At 40.2% G+C, this 20,675-nt stretch overlaps 1 protein-coding gene across 1 annotated transcript in view; it reads right to left on the bottom strand.

Annotated features, from left to right (window-relative positions):
* The window catches only part of cd18 (CD18 protein), a 24,853-nt gene extending 4,178 nt beyond the window's left edge, over positions 1-20,675 (bottom strand). The window contains 14 exon segments of the mRNA NM_001124435.1: positions 162-394; positions 730-923; positions 5,764-5,801; positions 5,803-5,818; positions 5,821-5,898; positions 6,153-6,242; positions 6,480-6,575; positions 6,791-6,949; positions 8,931-9,172; positions 9,415-9,585; positions 10,108-10,312; positions 11,367-11,464; positions 11,646-11,694; positions 20,649-20,675. Coding sequence (NP_001117907.1) covers positions 162-394; positions 730-923; positions 5,764-5,801; positions 5,803-5,818; positions 5,821-5,898; positions 6,153-6,242; positions 6,480-6,575; positions 6,791-6,949; positions 8,931-9,172; positions 9,415-9,585; positions 10,108-10,312; positions 11,367-11,464; positions 11,646-11,691 — 1,666 coding nt within the window. The 5' untranslated portion in view covers positions 11,692-11,694; positions 20,649-20,675.

Below are 20,675 nucleotides of genomic sequence, written 5' to 3'. Positions count from 1 at the left end.
ATAATGAGACTGTCATTATCAGATGGCAGGTGTTCTTTCTATTGTTATACAGTACATGTACTGTATATATATTTCCATCTATATTTCCAATGTTTCTGTAAAAATCTATTAATCTATTTTTTAAATTTATTGATATTTTCATATATTCTATCAGACTGCACCTCCACACAGTTTGTTCTGAAACTTCTCGCAGCTCTCGTTTTCACACTCGCAGTGCGTGCCGTAGTAGGTGCTGCCGCCTTGTTGGGCATAGCACTGGCAAATGCCACACACACAGTCCCCTCGTCCTTCGCACTCCGTGCCGTTGTCCTTCCGGCATGCCGCCCTCAGAGAGCTCTCGTCCTTCTCCCCGATGGCGCACTCGCACTTCTGACCCACGAAGCCGGCATTGCAACTGCACAGAGTTGGGAGGAAAAAGCCTACTGTACTGATTGCTTGTGAAGACTTTACATTTACCACCCCCCAAAATTGTGGTGTCTTTTTGTTCCCCCTGAGTACAGAGAATAGAAATACAGTATAGAAAATAGAATGAAATAGATGGTTCATAACAATCCATGTTTCTCAGTTTCTTTGTTTTTCAGGTGACTCAATGCACTTCTAGGGGGATGAAGGGGAAATCATGCATCATATATTGGATTCAATATTGACTATATCAACATAAGTTGGAATATATTGGGGAAACAAAAGCACATGCTATTTGTTGTATATCCCAACCAATGCCCGCCTTACCTGCACATGCCACATTTGACTTTACCCTTCCCGTCGCAGTCCTTGTGATTCTCCTCCTTGGGGTCATCACATTCACACTCGCAGCGAGTCGACAAGCTCACCTTCAGCTTGTCTTTTATGCCCAATGGGCCAATCAGAAAAGACCTCTCCCTGTCTATACATTCATCTGCCGTCACTGTTACGTTGAAAGACACCTGAGAGGAATTCAGGAGACGCAATGAGTAAATTTGTGGTATGTGTTTGGATAATGTTTTTTTTGCTATTTATTATCATTTAACTAAATGGATCTAAAATAGTGTATAAGAGAGTAAAATAAATATTGTGTAAGATCATACAAAATACTTTGCTGTGACTCTTATGTGGATGATGTTAAAAATATTTGTTGGTCTGATGTGATTAATAAGTAGCATCCAGATACTGCAATTGATGAATTTATGAAATTGCTTCTTCCAATTATTCATAAACATGCACCTGTTAAGAAACTGACTGTTGGAACTGTTAAGGCTCAATGGATTGATGAGGAATTGAAAAACTGTGTGGTTGAAAGAGATGGGGCAAAAGGAGTGGCTAATAAGTCTGGCTGCACATCTGACTGGCTGACTTACTGCAAATTGAGGAATTATGTGACTAAACTCAACAAAAATAAACAGAAACTGTATTATAAAGCCAAGATCAATGATATGAAGAATGATGGAAAAAAACTTTGAAGTACTTTAAATTAAATTATGGGCAGAAAAACAAATTCAATTCCATCTTTCATCGAATCAGATGGCTTATTCACCAATTATTTTAGCGATTACTTCATTACATGTAGCAAATTGTGCAAACTTAGGCAGGAAATGACAACAACGAACAGTGAGCCATTGTATTCATGCATAAAAAAAGAAAAGCATCGCAACTATGAAAGAAAAGTTTTGCAAGTTTCAATTTTGTAAAGTTAGTGTGGGAGATGTGAAAAAGGATTGTTATCGATCGACAATGACAAACCTCCTGGCATTGATAACATAGATGGAAAGCTACTGAGGATGGTAGCTGACTCTATAGCCACTCATATCTGTCATATCATTCATCTGGGCCTACAGGAAAGTCTTTGTCCTCAGACCTGGAGGGAAGCCAAAGTAATTTCGCTACCCAAGAGTGGTAAAGCGGCCTTTATTGGTTGAAACAGCAGACCTATCAGTTTGCCGCCAGCTCTGAGCAAACTGTTGGAAAGAATTGTGTTTGACCAAATACAATGCTATTTCTCTGTAAACAAATTAACAACAGACTTTCAGCATGCTTATAGTGAAGGGCATTCAACATGTACTGCACTGACACAAATGACTGATGATTGGTTGAAAGAAATTGATAATAAGAAGATTGTGGGAGCTGTACTGTTAGATTTCAGTGCAGCCTTTGATAATATTGACCATAACCTGTTGTTGAAAAAACATACAGTACCAGTCAAAAGTTTGGACACACCTACTCATTCAAGGGTTTTTCTTTATTTTGACTATTTTTTTTACATTGTGAATAATAATGAAGGCATCAAAACTATGAAATAACACACACCGAATCATGTAGTAACCAATAATGTTAAATAAATCAAAATATATTTTATATATGAGATTCTTCAAAGTAGCCAACCTTGGCCTTGATGACAGCTTTGCACACTCTTGGCATTCTCTCAACCAGCTTCATGAGGTAGTTACCTGGAATGAATTTCAAATAACAGGTGTGCCTTGTTAAATGTTAATTTCTTTCCTTCTTAATACCTTTGAGACAAACAATTGTGTTGTGACAAGGTAGTTGTGGTATACAGAATATCACCCTATTTGATAAAAGACCAAGTCCATATTATGGCAAGAACAGCTCAAATAAGCAAAGAGAAACAACAGTCCATCATTACTTCAGTCAATCCGTAAAATTTCCAGAACTTTGAAAGTTTCTTCAAGTGCAGTCACAAAAACCATCAAGCGCTATGATGAAACTGGCTCTCATGAGGACCGCCACAGGAAAGGAAGACCCAGAATTACCTCTGCTGCAGAGGACAAGTTCATTAGAGTTAGAATTTGGAGCCCAAATAAATGCTTCACAGAGTTCAAGTAACAGACACATCTCAACATCACCTATTCACAGGAGACTGTGTGAATCAGACCTTCATGGTCGAATTGCTGCAAAGAAATCACTACTAAAGGACACCAATAATAAGAAGAGACTTGCTTGGGCCAAGAAACACGAGCAGTGGACATTAGACCTGTGAAAATCTGTCCTTTGTTCTGATGAGTCCAAATGTGAGATTTTTCGGTCCAACTGCCGTCTTTGTGAGACACAGAGTAGGTGAACGCATGATCTCCGCATGTGTGGTTCCCACTATGAAGCATGGAGGAGGAGGTGTGATGGTGTGGGGGTGCTATACTGGTGACACTGTCTGTGATTTATTTTGTATTCATGACAAACTTAACCAGCATGGCTACCACAGCATTCTGCAGCGATATGCCATCCCATCTGGTTTACGCTGAGTGGGACTACTATATCATTTGTTTTTCAACACGACAATGATCCAACACACTTCCAAGCTGTTTAAGGGCTATTTGACCAAGAAGGAGAGTGATGGAGTGCTGCATCAGATGACCTGGCCTCCACAATCATCCGACGTCAACCAAATTGAGATGGTTTGGGATGAGTTGGACCGCACCGCAGAGTGAAGGAAAAGCAGCCAACAAATGCTCAGCATATGTGGGAACTCCTTCAAGACTGTTGGAAAAGCATTCCAGGTGAAGCTGGTTAAGAGAATGCCAAGAGTGTGTAAAGCTGAATCAAGACAAAGGGTGGCTACTTTGAAGAATCTAAAATCTAAAATATATTTGGTTTGTTTAACACTTTTCTGGTCACTACATGATTCCTTATGTGTTATTTCATAGTTGTGATGTCTTCATTATTATTTTTACAATGTATAAAATAGTAGAAATAAAGAAAATTCCTTCAATGAGTAGCTGTGTCTAAACTTTTGACTGGTATGTGTTATGGCTTTTTAACCTCTGCTATATTGTGGATTCAGAGCTATCTACAGTGGGGCAAAAAAGTATTTAGTCAGACTCCAATTGTGCAAGTTCTCCCACTTAAAAAGATGAGAGAGGCCTGTAATTTTCATCATAGGTACACTTCAATTATGACAGACAAAATGAAATAAAAAAAATCCAGAAAATCACATTGTAGGATTTTTAATGAATTTATTTGCAAATTATGGTGGAAAATAAGTATTTGGTCAATAACAAAAGTTTATCTTAATACTTTGTTATATACCCTTTGTTGGCAATGACAGAGGTCAAACGTTTTCTGTAAGTCTTCACAAGGTTTTCACACACTGTTGCTGGTATTTTGGCCCATTCCTCCAAGCAGATCTCCTCTAGAGCAGTCAGTGATGTTTTGGGGCTGTTGCTGGGCAACACAGACTTTCAACTCCCTCCAAAGATTTTCAATTGGGTTGAGATCTGGAGACTGGCAAGGCCACTCCAGGACCTTGAAATGCTTTTTACGAAGCCACTCCTTCGTTGCCCGGGTGGTGTGTTTGGGATCATTGTCATGCTGAAAGACCCAACCACGTTTCATCTTCAATGCCCTTGCTGATGGAAGGAGGTTTTCACTCAAAATCTCACGATACATGGCCCCATTCATTCTTTCCTTTACACGGATCAGTCGTCCTGGTCCCTTTGCAGAAAAACAGCCCCAAAGCATGATGTTTCCACCCCCATGCTTCACAGTAGGTATGGTGTTCTTTGGATGCAACTCAGCATTCTTTGTCCTCCAAACACGACGAGTTGAGTTTTTACCAAAAAGTTATATTTTAGTTTCATCTGACCATATGACATTCTCCCAATCTTCATCTGGATCATTCAAATGCTCTCTAGCAAACTTCAGACGGGCCTGGACATGTACTGGCTTAAGCAGGGGGACACGTCTGGCACTGCAGGATTTGAGTCCCTGGCAGCGTAGTGTGTTACTGATGGTAGGCTTTATTACTTTGGTCCCAGCTCTCTGCAGGTCATTCACTAGGTTCTCCCGTGTGGTTCTGGGATTTTTGCTCACCGTTCTTGTGATCATTTTGACCCCACGGGTGAGATATTGCGTGGAGCCCCAGATCGAGGGAGATTATCAGTGGTCTTGTATGTCTTCCATTTCCTAATAATTGCTCCCACAGTTGATTTCTTCAAACCAAGCTGCTTACCTATTGCAGATTCAGTCTTCCCAGCCTGGTGCAGGTCTACAATTTTGTTTCTGGTGTCCTTTGACAGCTCTTTGGTCTTGGCCATAGTGGAGTTTGGAGTGTGACTGTTTGAGGTTGTGGACAGGTGTCTTTTATACTGATAACAAGTTCAAACAGGTGCCATTAATTCAGGTAACGAGGAAGACAGAGGAGCCTCTTAAAGACGAAGTTACAGGTCTGTGAGAGCCAGAAATCTTGCTTGTTTGTAGGTGACCAAATACTTATTTTCCACCATAATTTGAAAATAAATTCATTAAAAATCCTACAATGTGATTTTCTGGATTTTCTTCTTCTCATTTTGTCTGTCATAGTTGAAGTGTACCTATGATGAAAATTACAGGCCTCTCTCATCTTTTTAAGTGGGAGAACTTGCACAATTGGTAGCTGACTAAATACTTTTTGCCCCACTGTATCTAATAGAACTCAACGGGTTTTCTTTAATGGTATCTTCTCTAATGTCAAACATGTAAAGTGTGGTGTACCACAGGGCAGCTTTCTAGGCCCTCTACTCTTTTATATGTTTACTAATGAACTGCCATATGCATTAAACAAAGCATGTGTGTTCATGTATGCTGAGGATTCAACCATAAACGCATCAGCAACCACAGCTAATGAAGTCACTGAAACCCTTAACAAAGAGTTGCAGTCTGTTTTGGAATGCATTTCATTTACAAAGAAATGAAATACATATTACTGTTTTATCAATAGTTGATTAATACTTCAGTTATTATCAAGTGTTACCATATAAATATTTGGTATGTGATAGTCTTTTACTTCTGATCTCTTACCAAGTCTCCTACTTTGACGTTATCACAGACCCCCTTGTCCCCTGCGGGTCCCCCTCCAGGACAGAGTGGAGTGTAAGTGACTCTCACATTGTCAGGGAGAGCATCATGAGTCACTGTCACTTTGGAGGAGAGCCTCTGTGTCAGACACAAAACAGTCTCAGAGTTGACACCAATGCTAAATCACCAGAAAAAAAACATCCCAAGCAAATCCAAACTGATACATTATTCCTAGAGATACTAGAGGTTTATGATAAAAATCAAGCAAGGTTCTACACATTAAACACATAATTATTGGAGTACCATCTTTTTTTTAAAGAGATTTGTTAAATGAATAAGAAAAGATTGTAAATATCTGAATAAGAATTGAACAAATATTGTAAATGTCTTACATTGTAGGCAGCTTGGATCAATTCAACAACATTTTTGGAGTCCTCTGACAATACTCCCACCTCAGACTTGGGGATCATTCTACTGAGTTCCTGGAAGATAGTTAGGTAAGACAACAACACATCACAATCGAATCAAGTACATTTCCCCTCAACAGAGTTTTGTTGGGGGGGGGGGTCAGGTGTATTGTAAGAGTTATTTAGGATACTCTTCATTATTATGTGGCAGTATTAATAAGTTACTGCATTACATATGTTGGCGTTTATAACAGTAGAAAAACTGAGGAAGAAAAAAAGAAAGAATGATCGAAATAAAGAGAGTCCACTTACCCTGTATACATTCTCCATGTTCTTTGTCACAGCAAAGATTGGCTGAATGTTGTTCTTCTCTAACTGCGAAGCCACTTGACCAACAGATGGGTAGTCCTACATACAGAGACACTTAACTTGTACAACCTCAAGAATGTAATTGTTTAGGGCCAAAAGGGTTGGAATATACAGGCTTTAGTTCAGTCCCAGTTCATTCATTACATATTTTTCATATTCTCTCATGGTATTTTTCATATGCAGTACAGTATATCAAAGTCTTGGTGAGGACCAATCATATTGATCTGAATGTGTCCCATGTCATCATCACATACCATGTCATTGCTCTTAGTGTACAGCTTGTTGTCCATGTAACATCTCTCGTCGTTGGGCTCCAGTATGCCAGCCAGCTTGCCATCCCCTGCCATGTGGAAGCCATCGTCGGTGGTCAGGACGATTAGCCGAGTGCTGCTATTCCTCCAGCCAATCCTGTCCTGTGGAAAACAATTGAAGGCTTCATGTAAAATGGATGGAAAAGATGCGAAAAAGTTTACATCCCACATTGGAGTTTTTTTGAGTCACACTCACAGAGGAAGTGTGAGTCACTTTATCTACTGTTCCCGCATGCAAGCCTCATGCAGTGCTATACTCAGCCTATCATGTGTGAGGGAGTGTTGTGTCTGAAGACAAAAAAGAGATGGGGTGTTTCAGAAGTGAACTACTTCCCCATCTACCTATCTATCTACAGTATGTACAGTGGGGCAAAAAATAATTTAGTCAGCCACCAATTGTGCAAGTTCTCCCACTTAAAAAGATGAGAGGCCTGTCATTTTCATCATAGGTACACTTCAGCTATGACAGACAAAATGAGAAAAAAAATCCAGAAAATCACATTGTAGGATTTTTTATGAATTTATTTGCAAATTATGGTGGAAAATAAGTATTTGGTCACCTACAAACAAGCAAGATTTCTGGCTCTCACAGACCTGTAACTTCTTCTTTAAGAGGCTCCTCTGTCCTCCATTCGTTACCTGTATTAATGGCACCTGTTTGAACTTGTTATCAGTATAAAAGACACCTGTCCACAACCTCAAACAGTCACACTCCAAACTCCCCTATGGCCAATACCAAAGAGCTGTCAAAGGACACCAGAAACAACATTGTAGACTTGCACCAGGCTGGGAAGACTGAATCTGCAATAGGTAAGCAGCTTGGTTTGAAGAAATCAACTGTGGGAGCAATTATTAGGAAATGGAAGACATACAAGACCACTGATAATCTCCCTCGATCTGGGGCTCCACGCAAGATCTCACCCCGTGGGGTCAAAATGATCACAAGAACGGTGAGCAAAAATCCCAGAACCACACGGGGGGACCTAGTGAATGACCTGCAGAGAGCTGGGACCAAAGTAACAAAGCCTACCATCAGTAACACACTACGCCGCCAGGGACTCAAATCCTGCAGTGCCAGACGTGTCCCCCTGCTTAAGCCAGTACATGTCCAGGCCCGTCTGAAGTTTGCTATAGAGCATTTGGATGATCCAGAAGAAGATTAGGAGAATGCCATACTGTCAGATGAAACCAAAATATAACTTTTTGGTAAAAACTCAACTCGTCATGTTTGGAGGACAAAGAATGCTGAGTTGCATCCAAAGAACACCATACCTACTGTGAAGCATGGGGGTGGAAACATCATGCATTGGGGCTGTTTTTCTGCAAAGGGACCAGGACGACTGATCCGTGTAAAGGAAAGAATGAATGTATCATGAGATTTTGAGTGAAAACCTCCTTCCATCAGCAAGGGCATTGAAGATGAAACATGGCTGGGTCTTTCAGCATGACAATGATCCCAAACACACCGCCCGGGCAACGAAGGAGTGGCTTCGTAAGAAGCATTTCAAGGTCCTGGAGTGGCCTTGCCAGTCTCCAGATCTCAACCCCATAGAAAATATTTGGAGGGAGTTGAAAGTCCGTGTTGCCCAGCAACAGCCCCAAAACATCACTGCTCTAGAGGAGATCTGCATGGAGGAATGGGCCAAAATACCAGCAACAGTGTGTGAAAACCTTGTGAAGACTTACAGAAAACGTTTGACCTCTTTCATTGCCAACAAAGGGTATATAACAGAGTATTGAGATAAACTTTTGTTATTGACCAAATACTTATTTTCCACCATAATTTGCAAATAAATTCATTAAAAATCCTACAATGTGATTTTCTGGATTTTTTTTGTCTCATTTTGTCTGTCATAGCTGAAGTGTACCTATGATGAAAATGACAGGCCTCTCATCTTTTTAAGTGGGAGAACTTGCACAATTGGTGGCTGACTAAATACTGTTTTGCCCCACTGTACTTATCTATGATACACAATGCTGCTTTGACAATAGGTTAACCAAACATTATATTGATGTTCAATATCAGTATGTTGATAGAACGTTGGTTCAACTAATTTTGCCCTTGGGATTAGACTACTCTTACCCCACATACTGCAGCCTGCATGATGGCGTCCAGCGTCCCTTCAGGGGAGTCCAAGTTCCCAGAGATACGCTGCTTGTCTACCTCCCTATTAAAGTCAGCTTTGTTCTCTGTCATGCTAAGAACATGCCTGTAGCCAAAGGCAGGTTGACAGAACAGCTCCTTTTCTTCGCATGGCTTCTTCAGCTTCTCTGGGTTGGTGTTAGTGAAAGGCAGGACAGTCTTGTCTACGAAAGAGCCGAAGCCTGCAGCAAAAGATAAAGATGATAAAAAATATGATTCATGGACACTCATAGATAGACGAGGAATTGAGGCTGAGACAGACCTTGGTTCAAATACTATTTGAAATCATTTGAAATACTTTAGCTCGGCTGTTGGAATGGAATTAATAGACACGTCCCAAAAGGGTAAATCCCACCAACCTGGCACCCCAAGGTATGCTAAACCAAATGCAAATAGAAGAGTCAAATGATATTTATGATATCACCTATTCGCCCTTGTTTTGTGATTCCTTGCAGAGCTTTAAAGAGCTCGTTTCCCAGAGTCTTGATGCTCCTCAGATCGTCCTCCATGGAGTAGGAGAGATCCATCAGGTAGTAGAGATCAACAGGATAGCCCTCCACTCTCCGAAAGTCCAGCTTGAACGTCCGAGGCAGCCCTGAGCAAAGCAAAATCGAGGTGAAAACTGAAATCTCAAGCACATAAAAATATGTCAAGTCAAAAGCACATGACGATAATGTGATATGATGAAATTTAGATAATTTCATTCTGTTTGATTACTTAGGGCTACTTTTAACATGTTCCAGTTATAGAGTTGGACAGAGGGCATAAAGCCAAGGTTGGTTGTTTACTGCCACATGCAGTTATGGGATGATTGCTGAGGAGTTTAATTAATTGGCAGATCCCTGGTGGTGACCTGGATGTAATTCTGTGAACCTTCCTTAACCCATAGGAAGTCCCACACAGTTGACACCTTCAAAATGCTGAAAGTCTATAATGGCGCTGCCCATGCTAAAACAGGCTTTTAGTCCTTCATCCAACTACATGATTTTATCCATTTTCAAAACATGGCAGTCATCTTAGAACCCAGTTTGGGCGGTAATACAATGTTAGTGGCCGAAGAAGAAGAAAAAAACGAAGAAGAAGAAAAACCCAATTTGGCCATTTTGAGAACACCCACCTGGTCTGAGCTTCAGATTGACCTCCTGAGGACGCAGCTGGATGGGTTCGTCCTTGACAAATGCATTTGTGGACAGGGCGGTGTTCTTAGTCACAGTAAGGATATTCAGGGGGGATACAATGTCTTTTCCCATGCAGCCCCTCTCTTCTAGCTGAGCCCGGGTGTCACAGCGAGCTGCTTCTTGCTCACCTGGCTTGGTGAAGTTCTGGGAATGGGAAAAACATAAACTCTGGATTTAAAATAAGTGTGTTTTGAATGGTTAGGGCCCTTAGGTATGTCAACCACGTCTGTAGACGCTCAATCAGACTATTAACAAACTATCCTGTAACTCAAAATGATACTTTTTCTTCAGTTGCCCATTCTCTGTAAATGTTGTTACAGTTGACTGCCCTTGTGCACAGTTACACATTTAGATGTAAAATGACTATTATTCAAATGATGGAAATAAAACGGGGTCTTCACAAGCGTATGCTAGCACACCAACCCACATACTGTGGCTTAACACCTTCATGCATATTCTCAGCTCTGTTTGCATACACTGCTTTACATAGACAGCCAAATGCATAGTGCTAGCACCTAGCAGCGGTGTAAGGTAATTAAGTAAAAATACTTTAAAGTATCATTATTTGGTGGCTTCTGTACTTTACTATTCATATTTTTGACAACGTTTGCTTTTATTCACTACATTCCTAAAGAAAATATTGTACTTTTTACTCCATACAGTTTCCCTGACACCCAAAAGTACTCATTACATTTTAAATGCTTAGAAGGATAAGAAAATGGTCCAATTCACACACTTATCAAGAGAACATCTCGAGTCACCCTTACTGCCTCCTATCTGGCGGACTCACTAAAAACAAATTTGTAAATGATGTCTGAGTGCCGGTATACTTAACATAAGGAATTTGAAATAATTTATACTTTTACTTTTGATACTTAAGTATATTTTACCAAATACATGCACTTTTTATACTTAAGTATATTTTAAACAAAATACCAAAATACTTTTACTCAAGTAATATTTTACTGGGTGACTTTCACTTTTACTTTAGTCATTTTCTATTAAGGTAATGTATCTTTACTTTTACTCAAGTATGACAGTTGGGTACTTTCTCCACCACTGACACCTAGTGTACCCACACAGCTTTTATACATACATGTGAACTCACAAAGGTGTTAGCATTTGGGCCCACACCTGACTCTCGTTAATTTACTTCTCTAGTTTTAGCACTAGTATCACACATATTTGTGCTCCTCACCAGTTGTTTACACCACGTGCAGTACGCTCCTGATCTGATGCAGTCCCTGCAGGAGTTGATCACCGTTTTGGAACATACTTCCACTTCCTGGGAGAGAACTAGGGTAAACACACACACACACACACACACACACACACACACACACACACACACACACACACACACACACACACACACACACACACACACACACACACACACACACACAGGATGACTCTCATCATGTAATTGTGAGACTTTTCAATATCAAGAGGGGATTTGATGACTGTAAAAACTTACCTCCTCTGCCCATCAGCAGGAGTAGGAGAGACACACACTTATACATTCCCTGGTGACAGAAAGAGGGAACAGCCGTCATTCCATCGACCTTGACCACGTTGAAGACTATTACAGGCACACCTTTTAGATATCCAGCGATATATATCTTTTACCATTCAAGTACCAGTAAAAGATGCATGCGCTGTAGCTGAACATACACTTTAAGAGCTCTTACACCACTACAATTTGATGCACATTATATGGCCACTGTACAATGCTCTGTCTGAGCAAAAACAATCTGGGTGGACGTGATCAACACTCTCACTTTTAAGGGCAATTGAACAAAATAAAAACTGAGATGGATCCATTAGAAGTTCAGAGTTAAAGAAATGAAGAAAAAAAGAGAACGTCAACAATGGCTACCACAGTATCGCCAGGCCTGGAAACTTTCCCAAACATTCACACCCACAGTGCTTGTTGTTAATATACGGTATCTTCAAAACAAAACTCCTTGCAGCCAAGATCATAATAAATTGTTCCCAAGTAAATGTTTGCTGTGCAAACTTCAAAAAGAGGAAATGTAAAATACATCCACAGGGAAAAGCACACGCAGGATATCAAAGTTATATGCTTAATATTTTCATTTCTTTAGAGCTAGCACAAAAACGGGTGTCTAGAATTAAAATAATATTTCAAACTCTAAAAGTTGGACTTAAGTAACTCTAAAGATATGGCTCTGGTATTTATTAGCACGGGTCATAATGATTATGTGCTCGTTCTGTTTATGGTGATGGAGGCTAATATTGCCGTGGTTACTTGTTTTTGTGGACTCACAGCTTCACACCATTACAGCGTTGAAGTAAACAGGCCATACATGGTTTTACACTGTGTTTTCTGAATTCATTACTTTAAATGTCAATTTCTCTTACATGACACAATCTTTTCTCATAGAGGAATCTATAGTTTCACTTTCGGACATTGGGCTGCTATAATGGAAATGAGTGGGCAACACAGACAAAGAGGGGTTTGCATACGGACCTACATTAACTAAAACCACACATACTGAAGACAAATCCACTAATATGAATGGAGAGGCTAAAGGAGATAAAATTATCGTTCCAAAGCATAGCTGCTGTTACAGCCTGAATATACAATGGATTCAACTCTGGAGTCACTCTGTTTGCAATAATAGTGTTTAACGTGATTTTAGAATGACTACCTCATCTCTGTAACCCACACATTCATTCAATTACATGTAAGGTCTCTCAGTTGAACAGTGAATTTCAAAAACAAATTCAACCACGACGACCAGGGAGGTTTTCCAATGCCTCACAAAGAAAGGCAACTATTGGTAGATGGGTAAAAAAAAACAGACAGTGAATATCCGTTTGAGTATGGTAAAGTTATTAATTACACTTTGGATTGTGTATCAACACCCTTAGCCACTACAAATATGCAGGTGTCCTTCGTAACTTAGTGGCCAGAGAGGAAGGAAACCACTCAGGGATTTCAACATGAGGCCATTGGCGACATTAAAACAGTTACAGAGTTAAATGGCTGTGATAGGAGAAAACTGAGGACGGATCAACAACATTGAAGTTACTCCAAAATACTAACCTAATTGACAGAGTGAAAAGAAGGAAGCATGCACAGAATACAAATATTCAAAAACATGCAACAAGACACTAAAGTAATAATGCCAAAAATGTGGAAGAGCAATTAACACTCTATTCAGGAACAAAAACTTGTTTGAGGCAAATCCAAAAGAACACATTACTGAGTACCACGCTCCATATTTTCAAGCATAGTGGTGGCTGCATCATGTTATGGGTATGTGTGTAATCATTAAGGACTGGGGAATATTTCAGGGAAAAGAAATTATGGAATGGAGCTAAGCACATGCAAAATCCTAGAGAAAACCTGGTTCAGTCTGCTTTCCACTAGATGCTGGGAGATTAATTCATCTTTCAGAAGGACAATAACCTAAAATACAAGGCCACATCTACACTGGAGTTGTTTACCAAGAAGACAGTGAATCTTCCTGAAAGCCGAGTTACAGTTTTGACTTAAATGTACTTGAAAATCTATAGTAAGACCTGGAAATGGTTGTCTAGCAATGGTCAACAACCAATTTGACAGAGCTTGAATAATTTTAAAAATAATAATGAGCAAATGTTGCACAAATCCAGGTATGGGAGACATAGAGACTTACCCAGAAAGACTCCCAGCTGTAATCACTGTCAAAGGTGCTTCTACAAAGTATTGACTCAGGGGTGTGAATACTTAAGTAAATTAGCATTTTTGTATTCAATTTGCAAACAATTCTAGAAACATGTTTTCACTTTGTCATTATAAGGTATTGTGTGTAGATAGGTGGGAAAAAATATATTTAATCCATTTTGAATTCAGGCTGTAACACAACTAGATCTGGACTAAGTCAAGGGGATGAGTACTTTCTGAAGGCACTGCAAATTAATGAATTACTATTATTTATCCTGGTGGGTATCTAAGAACAAAAAAACAATGCAAATAAAACACCCAGTGAGGTATAGCTAACATGTTGTGTATTGGAGTACAATCAGTCATACAATATACACTGCTCAAAAAAATAAAGGGAACACTAAAAAAACACATCCTAGATCTGAATGAATGAAATATTCTTATTAAATACTTTTTTCTTTACATAGTTGAATGTGCTGACAACAAAATCACACAAAAATTATCAATGGAAATCAAATTTATCAACCCATGGAGGTCTGGATTTGGAGTCACACTCAAAATTAAAGTGGAAAACCACACTACAGGCTGATCCAACTTTGATGTCGTGTCCTTAAAACAAGTCAAAATGAGGCTCAGTAGTGTGTGTGGCCTCCACGTGCCTGTATGACCTCCCTACAACGCCTGGGCATGCTCCTGATGAGGTGGCGGATGGTCTCCTGAGGGATCTCCTCCCAGACCTTGACTAAAGCATCCGCCAACTCGTGGACAGTCTGTGGTGCAACGTGGCGTTGGTGGATGGAGCCAGACATGATGTCCCAGATGTGCTCAATTGGATTCAGGTCTGGGGAACGGGCGGGCCAGTCCATAGCAGCAATGCCTTCCTCTTGCAGGAACTGCTGACACACTCCAGCCACATGAGGTCTAGCATTGTCTTGCATTAGGAGGAACCCAGGGCCAACCGCACCAGCATATGGTCTCACAAGGGGTCTGAGGATCTCATCTCGGTACCTAATGGCAGTCTAGCTACCTCTGGCGAGCACATGGAGGGCTGTGCGGCCCCTCAAAGAAATGCCACCCCACACCATAACTGACCCTCCGCCAAACCGGTCATGCTGGAGGATGTTGCAGGCAGCAGAACGTTCTCCACGGCGTCTCCAGACTGTCATGTCTGTCACATGTGCTCAGTGTGAACCTGCTTTCATCTGTGAAGAGCACAGGGCGCCAGTGGCGAATTTGCCAATCTTGGTGTTCTCTGGCAAATGAAAAACGTCCTGCACGGTGTTGGGCTGTAAGCACAACCCCCACCTGTGGACGTTGGGCCCTCATACCACCCTCATGGAGTCTGTTTCTGACCGTTTGAGCAGACACATGCACATTTGTGGCCTGCTGGAGGTCATTTTGCAGTGCTCTGGCAGTGCTCCTCCTGCTACTCCTTGCACAAAGGCGGAGGTAGCGGTCCTGCTGCTGGGTTGTTGCCCTCCTACGGCCTCCTGATGTACTGGCCTGTCTCCTGGTAGCGCCTCCATGCTCTGGACATTACGCTGACAGACACAGCAAACCTTCTTGCCACAGCTCGCATTGATGTGCCATCCTGGATGAGCTGCACTACCTGAGCCACTTGTGTGGGTTGTAGACTCCGTCTCATGCTACCACTAGAGTGAAAGCACCGGCAGCATTCAAAAGTGACCAAAACATCAGCCAGGAAGCATAGGAACTGAGAAGTGGTCTGTGGTCCCCACCTGCAGAACCACTCCTTTATTGGGGGTGTCTTGCTAATTGCCTATAATTTCCACCTGTTGTCTATTCCATTTGCACAACAGCATGTGAAATTTATTGTCAATCAGTGTTGCTTCCTAAGTGGACAGTTTGATTTCACAGAAGTGGGGTTGACTTGGAGTTACATTGTGTTGTTTAAGTGTTCCCTTTATTTTTTTGAGCAGTGTATATGAATCTACATAGACTTATAGTGGCTTATTTGCTATTTTTTTATTTGCTATTTTGTTGCCTTACAACCTGGAATTAAAATTGATTTTTGGGGGGTCTGTATCATTTGATTTACACATGCCTGCCACTTTGAAGATGCAAGATTCTTGTGAAACAAACAAAAAATAAGACAAAAAAATACTGAAAACTTGAGCGTGCATAACTACCTCCCCAAGTCAATATTTTGTAGAGCCACCTTTTGCAGCAAATACAGCTGCAAGTCTCTTGGGGTATGTCTCTATAAGCTTGGCACATCGAGCCACTGGGATTTTTGCCCATTCTTCAAGGCAAAACAGCTCCAGCTCCTTCAAGTTGGATGGGTTCCGCTGATGTACAGCAATCTCTAAGTCGTACCACAGATTCTCAATTGGATTGAGGTCCGGGCTTTCACTAGGCCATTCCAAGACATTTAAATGTTTCCCCTTAAACCACTCTAGTGTTGCTTTAGCAGTATGCTTAGGGTCATTGTCCTGCTGGAAGGTGATTTTTTATTTATTTCACCTTTATTTAACCAGGTATGCCAGTTGAGAACAAGTTCTAATTTACAACTGCGACCTGGCCAAGATAAGGCAAAGCAGTGCGACACAAACAACAACAGAGTTACACATGGAATAAACAAACATACAGTCAATAACACAACAGAAAGAAAGTATTACAGTGTGTGCAAATGAGGTAAGATAAGGGAGGTAAAGGCAATAAATAGGCCATAGTGGCGAAATATTTACAATTTAGCAATTAAACACTGGAGTGATAGATGCAAAGAAGATGAATGTGCAAGTACTGTAGAGATACTGGAGTGCAAAGGAGCAAAATAAATAAAAAGGTAGTTGGATGGGCTATTTACAGATATTGGTTCCTAACTCCCCTGAAAAGTTACATATCGCGGGGGCTATTCGATGCCAATGCAGTACGCCACAGGATGTTTTTGTGCTGGTCAAGGGCAGTCAGGTCTGGAGTGAACCAATGGCTATATCTGTTCCTGGTTACATTTTTTTTTGAATGGGGCATGCTTATTTAAGATGGCGAGGAAAGCACTTTTAAAGAATAACCAGGCATCCTCTACTGATGGAATGAGGTCAACATCCTTCCAGGACTCCCGGGCCAGGTCAATTAGAAAGGCCTGCTCACTGAAGTGTTTTAGGGAGCGTTTGACAGTGATGAGGGGTGGTCGTTTGACCGCTGACCCATTATGGACGCAGGCAATGAGGCAGTGATCGCTGAGATCCTGGTTGAAGACAGCAGAGGTGTATTTGGAGGGCAGGTTGGTTAGGATGATATCTATGAGGGTGCCTGTTTTTAGGGATTTGGGGGTGTACCTGGTAGGTTCATTGATAATTTGTGTGAGACTGAAGGCATCTAGCTTAGATTGTAGAATGGAATTAAGCTTGTCCCAGTTTAGGTCACCTAACAGTACGAGCTCTGACGATAGATGGGGGGGGGGCAATCAATTCACATATGGTGTCCAGGGCACAGCTGGAGGCAGTGGGTGGTCTATAGCAAGCGGAAACGGTGGGAGACTTGTTCCTGGAAAGATGGATTTTTAAAAGTAGAAGCTCAAATTGTTTGGGCAAAGACCTGGATAGTATGACAGAACTCTGCAGGCTATCTCTGCAGTAGATTGAAACTCCATCCCAGTCTCAAATCTTTGAAAGACTGAAACAGGTTTCCCTCAAGAATTTCCCAGTATTTAGCACCATCCATCATTACTTCAATGCTGATCAGTGTCCCAGTCCCTGCCGATGAAAAACATCCCCACAGCATGATGCTGCCAACACCATGCTTCACTGTGGGGATGGCGGTCTCGGGGTGATGAGAGGTGTTGGGTGTTGGGTTTGCACCAGACATAATATTTTTCTTGATGGCCAAAAAGCTCAATTTTAGTCTCATCTGACCAGAGTACCTTCTTCCATATGCTTGGGGAGTCTCCCACATGCCTTTTGGTGAACACCAAACGTGTTTGCTTATTTTTTTCTTCAAGCAATGGCTTTTTTCTGCCCACTCTTTCGTAAAGCCTAGCTGTCCTGTGGACAGATACTCCAATCTCCGCTGTGAAGCTTTGCAGCTCCTTCAGGGTTATCTTTGGTCTCTTTGTTGCCTCTCTGATTAATGACCTTCTTGCCTGGTCCGTGAGTTTTGGTCGGCGGCCCTCTCTTGGGAGGTTTGTTGTGGTGCCATATTCTTTCCATTTTTTAATAATGGATTTAATGGTGCTTTGTTTTTGATTCCTCATGTTTTACTTATACTTAAATGTAAGAAGATCCAAATTGGATGTTGGGTACTACATGTATTGAATGTTATCTGAATCCTATAAATGAAAAGGGCTAATTTGGCTTATTTTCTCATTTGGCTTCTGGGTTACATTTGCTTATTAAATTAGCTTAATTTCTCAGAGATCAAATTCTATTTCAACAAAATAATGTTTCAGGAATGCTAATCATATATGTTACTAACTACAGACATGATTTTAGAACAATCTGAGATGGTGCTTTTTAAGTTGGAATGACCCATACTCTTGTGAAATATTTCACTTCTCAAATGGTTAACTAGCAGTACTTAAGCAATTCACTCATCTCCTTATAAGGCATGAGCAATCATGATCTTTTCTTGCCTCACTAGTAAGTGGTGAGCAATCCGCCACAAATATGTGTCAACTAAATGGGTTAATATTAGAAACATTAAATGCTCCACTTTAGGCTATAGAGGAACTAATAATAGCCGGATAAAACAGGCTGTGAGCTTTCGTTTGTGATAATATTGGATAGCTACTGTCATTTTATGATATTTTACATTATTTCTAGTTCATCGAGTCTTTTTATCATTGCTTAGGAGTTTTTTCTGTCCTCCAAACATGGCATTAGAGTTACAATGTTAGTTCCTCTTGCAAATCTTTATTTGTATACGTGTTGATAAATCAACGAAATGATCTCATACGACAGTTAAACATTGGGTCAACGTTAGCTGTAAATAGGTATTTCTAAAAAAATAATGGGCCAAAGTGTGACATTGGCATAAACATTTCAAAATGGTTTGAAACGAGAAAAAAAAAATCAAATTATTACCTGTTTTTATAATGATAAAGTGACCATAAACCAGGTTCCCATTTTAATATAAGGATTTGTATGGAAAGCCAAGTTGAAGCCAGCATTTCCTGTTGTCGTCCTCATAATAACCGCACGGAGCTAATAAATTGGCTACAACTTTTCAAGCACCAAATTGAGGAAATGTCTGGTTTACAAGGTAGGCCTATTCCAGTACTTACATTTCTGAGCTCCAAATTCAAGTTAAAGTAGGCTTCTTCAAGCCCCCTGTATTGTTTAAAATTGCAGGTGTAACATGGAAAAATTAATATATTTGTCATGTTATTCCATTACCAGATCATATTGTGAATTAGCCCTCTAGGCTATGTATTTTGTTGTCATTATATCCAGAATAATTAATAGGAATCGCGTTGGGTGTTGCACAATAGTTTATCCTACACAATTGCGTACAGTTGACTCAGTGTCCAATCAGAGGCATAAAAAACACAGGAAAACAACAGCTGTTTGTCACTTGACTGTCATTTGGGAAATTCCTTCATATTAGATGATGATATGTGAAAATATCCAGGCGTAACAAATCAGCTAGACACCAAATGCGCATTCAATACGTGTTACGCATAATTATTGAAGAACCATGTTAATGACAGTATGGATGTACGTTTGAAGTATCTTTCATTTAGAGGCATTTGATTTTGCAATTGTATTTATTATTTTGAATTAGTGTGACTTTGAAAACTGTTTTCACCCTGTAATATAAGAAGACACCAAATGTTACATCGTTACACTGCATTTCTGAGATCGCTATACCAAAAACACTTAGATCCAGGATTATTACATGGTTCAAGTTCAATGTCTAATTTAACTGATTAATGGTTAATATATGATATAAGGACAACTTACAATGCAAGGACAGAAAAGGAATACAAAGGGAAGGAAAGGAAGCCCTGCTAAGGTACACAATAGTAGACTTTGGTAGACAGAAGGTGCTCTTTGACAAAGGCCATGCCACTGAAACACGTCAGACTATTAACATTTTGTTTCCATTGAACATGCCATACAAATAAAGGCATTTTAATTAATTATATGAAGAGTGCCTTGGTCCTCCTCTCTTTTTGATGACAGAAAAGTAATGTTTATGTCACACGATTTTGGACAAATCCATCACGTCACCAACCATGATAATCAACCCGTGAATTTGATTGAATATAGCTATATATCTTATATCTCAATGTAATGACATTTAAAAAAATTGACAGATTTTATAGAAAGAACCAAATGTGTGCTGTAGTATATAGAATAATCATATTGCTCAAGTGTGATGGTTATCTCTTTTACACCCCACAGAGCTTGCTTCCTCTCCAGATGTCTTCCTATAGTAGGTTCCTGTCTTTCTAGGGAGTTTTTTTCTAGCCACAGTGTGTCTACATCTGCATTGTTTGCTGTTTGGGGTTTTAGGCTGGGTTTCTGTAAAGCACTTTGTAACATCTGCTGAGGTCAAAAGGACTAAAAATACATTTGATTGATATATTTTATATAAATCCTTATAGTCAGGTAATCTTTGATCTGATATGCCACAAAATTACATTCTTTTTTACTTTGATCAAATCTACTTCAACACATTAAAAACTATTATCTGTATGCTTTTCCTAAAGATAGAATGTCCCATTAGTTACATTTTGTAATCAGTTATTAATTAGGCTTAATAAAAATGTTACTGTGTCCAGTAACCTTACATGAATCAACAAACATACATCTCAAATACAGCAGTAAGGATGCTACTCACAAAGGTCAAGGTGCTGCAGCTCCTACG

The sequence above is a fragment of the Oncorhynchus mykiss genome, chromosome 3, assembly GCF_057628025.1.
Source record: "Oncorhynchus mykiss isolate SJ-2025 chromosome 3, ASM5762802v1, whole genome shotgun sequence".
Lineage (NCBI taxonomy): Eukaryota > Metazoa > Chordata > Actinopteri > Salmoniformes > Salmonidae > Oncorhynchus > Oncorhynchus mykiss.
This window is presented reverse-complemented; position numbering and strand designations above follow the sequence as displayed.